Below are 11296 nucleotides of genomic sequence, written 5' to 3'. Positions count from 1 at the left end.
TAACACTCTTTCTCCAATAACATTGAATTATATAATAAAGTGAAATCATATACAATTCCTATAATAGAATCAAAACAACATTTTCATGATTAAAAATAATTTATCTATATGTTCAAGCTAGTCAATTTATAAATTGTTTTGTTCTAGTTGTTTTAATAAAATATGTTACCCTTGATGGTAGATACTTTAGAGCCTTCGGGCATCATTTTGTTTTGTTAAATCACTTTAGACACAAAGTGCAGATATCCTTCCCCTTCTTTCTATTCGCATCCATCAATGCTAGCATTAAGGACCATAGAAAGAACAAAAAAATTCATGTGCATCATGGGAGTTTTCTTCTCTTGATCCACAAACATATCAAAACCCTGCCCTCTCCTTCATCTAGGTTTCTTGAAGATTCTAGTGAGTTTGACGAAGATAGCCATGTTAGTCTTTCCTTTGATGAGGAAGAATGGAATATTGGGATGGAAGAGAGTGATTCTGAATCAGAGCCTTTCTTGAAGATTGGTCACAAACTCAAGAGGGGCAGAGCATCCAATGTTTCTACTTCCAATTTCAATTCTCAACCCTCCCACAACTCTAGCCCCGACAAGTCTGTCCCGACCCCTTCTAGGATTGATAGACACCCCTTCCCCAAGGACCTCAATGCCAATTCCTCTTTTCTCAACCTGGAGAGGGAGAACCCTTATGATGTCCTATCCATTGCCTGGGATGTTGATGTGGATAACTTCAGGATGTTTAAATAGGTTTTCCATGAGATCAAGGACATTGATATCAAACTCTAAGCAATTAACAACAAACAAGAAAATCAAGCTACGAAACAATGGATGGTGGACCTGAGAAAATCAATTGTGGACTCCATGCAGAAGACAGTGGGTATAATATAAAGAAAAACTATGATAGCAGAATCTCCTACCTGGAAGATAAACTCAAGAGAGAGTTTGAGGGTAGATTGAGTCAAATGGAGACAAAAATTCCAGAAAGTTAATGAGAACCTAATAATTTTTTATCACTTATAGTCATAAAGTGGTGAAGAATTCTACTGAGAGCATAAACACCATGGTTGGAAAGCTCAAAACTCTCCATTAGGAAAGTAATGTTGTGGATATGGAGGCCTTGGACAAAAAAATGAGGAAATGGTTGGGCCTTGTAAAAGAACCAGAGCCAATTTGAAGAAAATATTTGCCAACCAAGAAATTCAGGAACTCAAGAAAATTGCTCTAAACATGATCCAACTAGAAACTGAGGCTGTGGAGGCCCTTAAAAAATTGTACTTGTTTTTTCCTTTCTACTGTCTCTTTGCTAAGTTTTGGTCTTTTGTTGGTCTTTTGCTGACTTTGGGCTGGTTTTTTAATGGTTACATCTATATGCAGCTTTTTGATGTAGTTCATCGTTAAAGGGTTTCGGGTCCTTTCACAACTTCTTTGTTTCATAATAAAAAAACACGAGATTAAGAAACCAAAAAACCAACTCTTCTAAACAAAAAAATAAATATAATAGCATAACAAAGTAGATGTCTAACTCGACATAGAGTTATCTAACTCTATGTATTATCTGAAATTTACGAAAAAATAAATGTTTTGTTTTTCGTCAAATCCATGAGAACATTGTTTCTTCATCAAAAAAAAAATCCGCATACAGGAAAAGTTCTGACATGAAGTTATCCAATCGATGTCACTCGAAATGCACTATGATTAACAATGATCCACAATATAACGCAACCTTTAGTACAGTGGTAACTTTTGGAAAGGAAAACATCGTAAGTCAAAAGCATGTTTAAAATCACCAAGCAAATTAGATATCAGATGATATCACAAATGTACTTGTAATAGGTTGGCCTCGACAATTTTCCTATGTCCTTAAATTCCTATGTGCTGTATAATTTAACCGCGTAGTTTTTAAAGAATTTAGCAGAGTTTTTTTAAGCCCTCCGTTTCAACCAAAACTTGTACAGTGTTTTGTAACGTGTTAGTCAACTTCTTAATGCTTTACATCTGTAAGATGTGTCATTTCCTTTATCTGCGAATGGAAGCCAAAACATGACATATTTGTATTATTTGTGATCACATTACGAACAAACGCATCTTATATTCACATCCTTTCGTACACACTGAAAAAAATTTATCTTACCTACAACGCGGTTCAAGTGCATTGACTAAAATGTATGCAAGTTTTGTAGGTCAAAACCGTGTTGATTCTAGAATCTAGATTAGTTTCGGAAGGTCCCTAACAAATCTCTTTATATATTTTCTACACTTTTCTTAAATCTATAAGCATAAATGGATATAAAACTCAATCCAGACTTCAAATTTTCCAAAAGATAAACATCGAAAGCTGAGCATCGTTCTATTAAAATTTATTTTGATCATCGAGATTGCTCATGTCTACCCACTGCCCCGTCGATTGGACGATGATAGGCGAGTATTTTGTTTCCTCTTTTGTTTCTGTTCCGTGTCTTGTTAGTTTCTTCCTTTTATCATCTCCTCTCTGTGTATTGCCATTTGCTCTGCCTTCTTCAAACAGAGATGGTGGAAGAACGTGGATCAATAATATCGAGTCTCTAGAATCATGGACACCCCAATCGGCTAACATAGGCGAAGTCACAGTCAGGCCAATTCTTCTCAGCAACAATATCTCCTATGGCAGTGAGAGCCTGCGGGTTGGATGTGGATTCTTCTGCTACTCTATTCCTTGTCACACGGGCTACTCTTTTGCAGTTTTCTTTGTTATCTACCAGACTGATTATACTGATCCAGATGACCTGGAAGTGGTGTGGACTGCAAACAGAGAGCGTCTGGTGAAAGAAAACGCAACCCTTGGACTCACCTCCACTGGGAATCTTGTGTTGAAGGACGCAGATGGTAGTCTAGTCTGGTCTACACATAAATTCGCCCAAGATTTCCAAGGAATAATGATTCAAGAAACGGGGAATTTAGTGCTCTTGAACAGCTCCAATGGAACCATGTGGCAGTCTTTCGACCATCCCACTGATACGCTCCTGCGAGGCCAGAAGTTGAAGGTGGGACAGAAGCTTATTGCAAATATTTCTCCAACCAATACAAGTCAAGGGATTGTTTATGCAACCATGCTTGTCAGCGGTTTTGCCCTGTATACAGCCCCTGCACCTCCTCAATTTTATTTTAAATATCCCAGAATACCCACAACTCTCAACCTAGCATATACGCAGTTCGGCAATGAGACGTTCAGTTACTACCCTGAAGGTTTTCCATCCAATCCCATTGCATTCAGTTCTACAATGCTCATAAATTCCCTCTACTTCAAGATTGCCTCAAATGGGCATGAGCTGTTCTATTCTTTCGAACAGAAAACTGGAGTGTCTCTTCACGACTATTTGTCAACATTTACTAGTGCGCTGGGAACATGTGACTACCCGACAACATGTGGGAACTATGGTATCTGCACAGATGGTCAGTGCAGCTGTTCAAAAGAGGCGAATGTTTTTGGTCAGATTGACGCCTCAAAACCCAATCTGGGTTGTCTTCCATGCAGTCCTCTCGTCTGCCCTGAGAAACCCACAATGAGTGGCACAAAAAGTTATCAGTTTTTGGAGCTGGATCACGTTTCCTATTTTTCTTACGATTGGGGAATTGCCTCCGTTCCGGGTTTGGTCTCAAGGGAGGAATGCAAAGATCTTTGCCTCACAAATTGCTCTTGTAAAGCTGCTTTTTTCAGGTCTGATGTCTTTGAAAATTATTCTAGTGGATATTGTTATCTGGAGTCCAATGTCTACTCTATCAAAATGAACACTCCTAGTGATACGTTTTATAATTCCACTGCTTATATTAAAGTTCAGAGAAGCTCCGAGCATGCTAAGCGCTTGGTTATAGGTATTAGTGTTTCTGTCGCTAGTGGAATGATTGCATTTTTTCTCGTATTGTTGGTCTGGATAACGAGATTTAGAAAAGGTGAGCAGAAGCAGAAAAGAGATGAAATTGACAACGATGATGAGGATGATTCTCTGAACTTGCGGACAAGGTTACCATTGCGGTTCTCATTCCAGGAACTGCAGAATGCTACAAATGATTTCTCCCTGAAGCTCGGCGGCGGAGGATTCGGTTCAGTTTACGGGGGCGTTCTGTCTGATGGCACAAAGATCGCAGTGAAGCGGCTTGACAAAGCAGGACAAGGAGCAAAAGAATTTAAAGCAGAAGTGGAAACTGTAGGCAACATTCATCATCGGAATTTGGTAAGATTGAAAGGCTTCTGTGCAGAGAAGTCTCACCGAATGCTGGTCTATGAGCTTCTACCAAATGGATCTCTGGACAAATGGATATTTGCCAACGATACCCATCAAAATATTCTCGACTTGAAGACCAGATCCAAAGTAGTTCTTCATATAGCACGAGGATTGACCTATTTACATGAGCAGTGTCAACAACGAATTATACATTTGGACATCAAACCCCTAAACATTCTTCTGGATGAAAAATTTAACGCCAAGGTTTCGGATTTTGGGTTGGCAAAGTTGATTGACGGAGAGCAAACTGAAGTGATAACAATGACCAGAGGAACGCCAGGATATATGGCACCTGAGTTATTAAACAAGTACGTTTCTGTGAAAGCAGATGTATTCAGCTTTGGCATTATTTTGGTAGAAATTGTCAGTGGAAAGAGAAGCCGAGAGCTTTCAGATGATCCTTTGCTTTTAGTCTTACGGAATAAGGATGAAATGGGCAGACTGTCAGACTTGATAAACCCACGACTTGATGATCAAGGGATGGACGCAAAGGAGCCGGCAGTGACAATGTTGAAAGTGGGGATGCTTTGTATACAGGATGATTTAACGAGAAGACCCTCGATGTCAACTGTTGTCAAGGCATTGGAGGAGATGACAGAGCTGTATAGTCCCCCCACTACGTCGTCCACTTCTCCGCACAATCCATTTCCATCCACGACCAGATCTGATCGTTTAGAGCTCTCGTACACCTCTCTGTCTTCTGCACTGTCTGGAAGATGATCCTTCGTCCATCTATCAAGGAAAACATCAGAGGCAAGAGCAAACCAAAGCATGTGACAAATCCATTCATGAGAGTTCCGGTGATTTTCATTCTATCTATTGTATCTGTAATGTATTCAGATTAAACATAAAATCCGAATGACATTTGTTTTTAAATGACAGACTGAAAGAAACTTTCTCAAGAATAGGAAACAAGTTTTCTTATAAAATAAGACTTCTAAATGTTTTTGATTGGGTAAATTTGGATTTTGAAAGGCACCTAACTTTATAACAAATAGAACAATATATTTCAACAAAATATCAAACAACTATAGAACAATATTAATGAAACTACAAGAAGTAGACACTTAAAAAACCCTAAACAAGATTTCTGTTTGATTTCAATACAAATATTCTTCTATCCAAAGAAAAATCCACATCTAAGTTCAAAACATTATAAGAAATATCTAAAAAATAACAAATAATAAAGAATATTTTCTTATTATCAATTTTTTGAAACTCAAAGAATTAATGATATGAGATTTCAACAATTCATGTTATTGGATGATGTTGTTTCTAATTAAATTGTGTTCAGTTTTTTGGATCAACATTTCAGATCACACTCTGTGATCTATCATCAGAATGAAATAAAAACAAAACAATGAAAATAGATGAAAAATTGTAGACTAATGCTTTATAAAAAGATGGAAAAGGGGTGAAAGAAAGATGGACAAGTTAATCAAAACAAGGTCCTCAAAAGAATCCCAAATGTCGAATGGATGGTAATTACTTGGTTTCGTTCGACAGGTTATAGCAGTCAGATTCACAAACTTTCTCCCTCCGACATATATCTAAAGAAATATCTTGAGAAAGAAGGGAAAGACAGACATCAGGCTTATTCTCAAACAACTGGTTTGCCTTTGATATATAGTATTGCAGTCCAGAATTTGGTTTCTTGATTCTGAGCTAATCAGGCTACGGGCCAAAACAGTAGCCTTCACTTGTTATTAGAAAACCTAAGTTGAAAGCTAGGTTGTGAATAAATTCTCTGATAGAGTAATCACTAATCAGATTTTGGCTACTTAGAACATGTGGAGGAATGAATACCTAAGTTTGAGTGCAACCTACTCGTAAATAAGTAGAGTGAGCATAATCTCTGTGGAATGACAATTTTGTTCCGCTGGAATGTATGGATTATGCACACCTCTCTGTCTTCTGTATTGTCTGGGAGATGATCCTTTGTTCTTTTAACTCTTGTTTTCAGCCTCATTTTGATCCTGATATTGTGGGGTTCTATTTTTCCCAGCTAAGCCGAAGAAGATCCGCAATTCCTATGCCCAAAATTTAGTTTTCAATGACTCAAAAAACTGTTGGAAGTAACGAGTACTCTGAGAGGGGAGGGGGTGAATCAGAGTACACTAAATCATTAAACTTAAAAGAACAATTCTAAGATGGCCACAAAAACTGAAAACTAAGAGTCCATTTGAAAAGCTTGCATCAACATGTGACTGTGAAAAGAACTTAAGAGAACATGAAATTAGTGTATCAGAGAACTAAACATAATTGAGAAACCAACACAATGACACAGTTTTTGTGCTGAGTGAAAACCCTCGAAATCCAACTAGATTTCATCATAGGGAAAAAACACTCCAATCCTTTTATTAATCTTAACCACCAACCAATACATCCAATTTAGCAGCCCTGCTGCAAGGAGCTTCAACCCCTACCCTTTTCAATAGTTTCTAAGTGGATTCATGATGACATATTTTCAATCTATTCTGAAATTGTTGTATCATGAATCTTTATTACAACACAAAAATATGATATCCAGTGAGTCCACCAACAACAGAGATCTCAAAATATATAATACAACTTTTCTTTTCTTTCCATAAAAAACAATGCCCTATGGCTTTTCCTACATTTACATATATATATCCCTGACTTTTGAAAGAGACACATACATGTAAATGTACCCGAAACATTAACAGAATCAGACAGTTAACCACTGCCAAAAAAAAACTGATTTTAATTTCATTTAACAGACCACAACCCATGTAGGGTTTTTTTCTTTTTTTCTTTTTAATTAAATATCAACTTCTCAATAACTCATATCCAACTGGAGGGAGAATGATAAGATCTTCTAAAGAAACCCTCGTATAGGGTAACCAACTGAACAGTCGTTAAAACTGGTTTAATAAATCTCAAAAATAATTTCCGAAAAATCCTGTAAAAACACTTGATATAATCATAGTAACAAACCCATAAAGGGTTAACAAGAATCTTCAACATGATTTCAGTAACTACCTTTGAAACTGTAACAAACCCTTAACCTTTTGATAAATTGTTTAAAAACAATAAAAAGAGTTACTAAGCTTTACAATGTCGGAAGATAAGGGGAGAACAAATAGTTATCTGCAACTAAACCAAAGAAGAAAAACACTTGCCTCATATTTCCTTTCGACATTCATCATTTCTCTTCAAAAATAAATTTACTGTGCATACCTGTGATTAAATGAACGGTAAGATTACCAGCTGCGAGCATGATCAGAGATCTAACCGAAACAGTATGCATTGTTGTTAGGAAGCCCATCAATGCCTAGAGAAAAAACGGGAGCAAGTGCAGCTGAGAGTGGTAAAACAACACGGGCTTCAACGAACCGGTGCTTTCGAAATATCCCAAAACATAATAGATTCCTTTTTGACATCCGGAAGGAACTCATAATGCCAGCCACGTGAGTAAACTGACTCAAGGCAAACTCAACCATAATGCAATCGTGAGTTAAAGACTGTACTGATTTACATGACGTGGCAAATAAAAAACCCATATGCTATGATCGAATATGCCTTGTCATCAAGGACAAATAGAAAAGTCAACAAACTCCCCCTTTGTCCTTGATGGCAAAAACATAACCACCATTGAACAGAGGGATAGAAGTATATCAACCATATCATGTAATCCAGACTTGAGAATCAAGTACTCATCAAATTATTAAGTGAACCAGAAGCACTTCTGACATGCTGAAACAGATTAACGTACAAGTGCAAACTATATTGCCAAAAGAACTGAAAATCAAACTGATGACCAAAAAATCATTGTCAGGAATCAGAATCAGGGAACCAAGATATCATTGTAACTATGTAAATCTGAAATCTGAAACAGATTAGCATGATCAACATGAAAAGCATAACTGAACCAAAACACCTGTGTATAATTGACTGTGTAAATCTGAAATCTGAAATAGATCAGCATGATCAGCATGAAAAGCATAACTGAACCAAAACACTTGTGTATAATTGTAAATATGTAAATCTGAAACAATGGAAATAAGCAATAGAACCATCATGTAGCAATAAAACCATCATGAACCAAATCATGAAAACCATCTTATGTAGCAATAGAACCATCATAATAGAACCAAGGCATTCTCCCCCTTTTTGTCAGCAAGGACAAAGAGGGCCTGGGTGGGAGCATGGTGAGAAGCTCCCCCATATTGAAGAAATCAAGTTGAAATAAAGGATTGAGAGTAAATGCCCAATCGATCACGCAACCGCATGAATGTATCCTTTGGTAAAGCTTTGGTAAAAATTTCTGCAACTTGTGCCTGGGAGGACACATGAACAAGAATGATTTCATTTGCAGTCACTTGATCACGTAAAAACTGTAATTTAAGTGCAACATGTTTGGTACGGGAATGCATCACAGGATTTTTTGAAATTTGAATAGCACTGGTATTGTCACAGAATATAGTCATAGGTTTTGATATCACAACACCTAGATCTGCCAACTGATAAGACATCCAAAGCATTTGAGTACAGCAAGCTGTGGCAGCAATATACTCAGATTCAGCTATGGACAAAGTGACACAGTCTTGCTTCTTGCTGTGCCAAGAAACCAGCTGGTCACCAAGGAAGAAAGCTGCACCACTAGTACTACGTTTATCATCAATACAACCTCCCCAGTCAGCATCAGTATACCCTATCAATGTAAAATCACCATGTTTTGGATACCATAAACCAAAATCCAGAGTACCTTGGATGTATTTAAAAATTCTTGTTACTGCATTTAAATGAGATTGTCTAGGAGTAGACTGATAGCATGAGACCAAACAAACCGCTTGCATTAAGTCAGGTCTAGAAGCAGTGAGATAGAGCAAGCTTCCTACCATAGACCGATATTTACTTTGATCAACAAGTGGAGAATCATCAACCTTAACCAACTTACACCCAGTTTCCATAGGTGTACCAACATGAGTACAATGGTCCATCTGAAATCTTTTTAACATCTCTTTGGCATATTTAGTTTGTGAAATAAAAAGTCCATGTTCTAGTTGTGATACTTGGATACCCAAGAAAAAAGATAAAGGTCCCAGCATTGACATTTCAAATTCAGATTCCATAATAGTTGAAAAACTCTGTGATAATTCATCATTTGTAGATCCAAATATGATATCATCTACGTAGATTTCAATAGCTAGAAGATCATTGCTAACAACTTTAGTATATAATGTACTGTCAACATTGCCTTTAGTAAAACCTTTAGAAATCAAATGTGAATTAAGTCTAGAGTACCAAGCACGTGGTGCTTGTTTCAGGCCATAAAGTGCTTTCTTTAATCTATAAACATGATCTGTATAATCAGAAGATTCAAAACCTTCTGGTTGCTCCATATAAACCTCTTCTTCTAGATATCCATTCAAAAATGCAGTTTTAACATCCATCTGGTACACTATAAATTCCTTAAATGAGGCATAAGCAAGAAACATTCTAATGGATTCTAAACGAGCTACAGGAGCAAACGTTTCCCCAAAATCTATCCCTTCTTGTTGAGCATACCCTTTGCACACAAATCTGGCTTTGTTTCTAATAACTTTTCCTGATTCATCTAACTTATTTCTGAAAATCCATTTTCCTCCAATTACATTTTTGTCATCTGGACGAGGAACAAGTTCCCATGTTTTATTTTTCTCAATTTGATTAATTTCATCTTTCATTGCATTTAACCAGGATTGATCATTTAGGGCTTCAGAAACATTTTGTGGTTCAAAATCTGTTAACAGACAAAAGTGCTCAGCCATCTGAGCTTGTTCTATTTGTTTTGCCTTTCTACGAGTTATTATACCAGCATCTTTATCACCAATCACAAGTGTTTCAGGATGTCGTTTAGCAATTATCTTGGAAGGTGTTTTCTGAGGTATATCTTCCTTAAAGTTAGGAACTTCCTCTTGGTTACTTGAGCTAGTTTCATCTTCTTTGGTCATGACTGGTTCCTTTCATGTTGAGGCATTGCCAACTTCTAAATTAGATTCCTCATCATCATCTTGAATCTAATTTTTCATCACATTCTGATTTTCATTGAAAACTACATTAACAGATTCAACAATTTTATTCAAGCGTTTATTAAAACACTTGTATGCTTTGCTGTTTGAAGAATAACCTAAGAAAATTCCTTCATCAGATTTAGCATGAAAGCTATCGAGATTTTCAAAATCATTCTTGATAAAACACTGACAACCAAAGATTCTAAAATGCTTGACAGATGCTGTTTTTCCATACCATAGTTCATAAGGAGTGCAAGTTGTTCTTATTCTAATTTGTACTCTGTTTAAAATATATACAGCTGTATGAACAGCTTCTTTCCAATATTTATTAGACAGATTAGATTCATTAAGCATAGTTCTTGCCATTTCTTTTACAGTTCTATTTTTTCTTTCAACTACCCCATTTTGTTGGGGAGTCCGAGCAGCAGAGTACTATCTTTTAATCCCATGATTTTCGCAATACTCAACAAAATCTTGAGAAGTGAACTCACCTCCCTTATCTGATCTTAAGCATTTTAGTTTCAAATCAGACTCTTTTTCAACCATTTTTCTAAATATTTTAAACCTAACAAAAGCCTCTGACTTATGCTTGAGAAAAGTTACCCATACCATTCTGGTGTAGTCATCTACGAACAACATAAAATATTTTTCACCATTCAGTGACTGTGTTTTCGTAGGACCACACAAATCTGTGTGAACTAATTCTAGTGGCCTTGAGGATAGAAACTCCTTAGATTTGAAAGATGACTTAGTTTGTTTGCCTTTTATGCATTCACTGCAAACAGAGTTTGTAGGTCTACTGATCAGAGGTAGACCTCGAACATTTTTATTTTTGCTGATTCTGACCATATTATCGAAATTAACATGACCAAATCTCCTATGCCATAACCAATTTTCATCTATATAACTCATAAGACACATGCCTGCACTTTGTTCTTGATATTTGGAGTCTGACAAATGATACAAATTACCATGTGTTCTGAAACCATTTGCAATTATTTTCCCTAACTTTTCTTTAATC

The 11296-nt window shown here is 36.6% G+C and overlaps 2 protein-coding genes across 2 annotated transcripts; one reads left to right on the top strand and one right to left on the bottom strand.

The window, feature by feature from the left end:
- Window positions 1-2292: 2292 nt before the first annotated feature.
- On the top strand, window positions 2293-5128 carry LOC131039846 (G-type lectin S-receptor-like serine/threonine-protein kinase SD2-5). The gene has a single exon (XM_057972698.2). It carries the CDS (start codon window positions 2381-2383, stop codon window positions 4976-4978), a length of 2598 nt encoding a protein of 865 aa, XP_057828681.2. The 5' UTR covers window positions 2293-2380; the 3' UTR covers window positions 4979-5128.
- Window positions 5129-7927: 2799 nt separating this feature from the next.
- Window positions 7928-9624, bottom strand: LOC131039830 (uncharacterized mitochondrial protein AtMg00810-like). The gene is made up of 3 exons (XM_057972683.2): window positions 8772-9624; window positions 8152-8267; window positions 7928-8032 (listed from the first exon to the last, which is right to left on the bottom strand). The coding sequence occupies exons 1-3, from the start codon at window positions 9622-9624 to the stop codon at window positions 7928-7930; spliced, it is 1074 nt and encodes a 357-aa protein (XP_057828666.2).
- Between the last annotated feature and the right edge of the window lie 1672 nt (window positions 9625-11296).

Source organism: Cryptomeria japonica, chromosome 7, assembly GCF_030272615.1.
Source record: "Cryptomeria japonica chromosome 7, Sugi_1.0, whole genome shotgun sequence".
Lineage (NCBI taxonomy): Eukaryota > Viridiplantae > Streptophyta > Pinopsida > Cupressales > Cupressaceae > Cryptomeria > Cryptomeria japonica.
The sequence above is the reverse complement of the archived record's forward strand: the minus strand, read 5'-3'. Positions and strand labels throughout refer to the sequence as shown.

Coding starts and splice junctions, on each gene's coding strand:
- LOC131039830 (XM_057972683.2), bottom strand. CDS start 9,624: ATGGAGCAACCAGAAGGTTTTGAATCTTCTGATTATACAGATCATGTT. Junction 8,268..8,771: donor TATTGCTGCCACAGCTTGCT/GTACTCAAATGC, acceptor CCATTGTTTCAG/ATTTACATATTTACAATTAT. Junction 8,033..8,151: donor AATTATACACAGGTGTTTTG/GTTCAGTTATGC, acceptor TTTGGTCATCAG/TTTGATTTTCAGTTCTTTTG.
- LOC131039846 (XM_057972698.2), top strand. CDS start 2,381: ATGTCTACCCACTGCCCCGTCGATTGGACGATGATAGGCGAGTATTTT.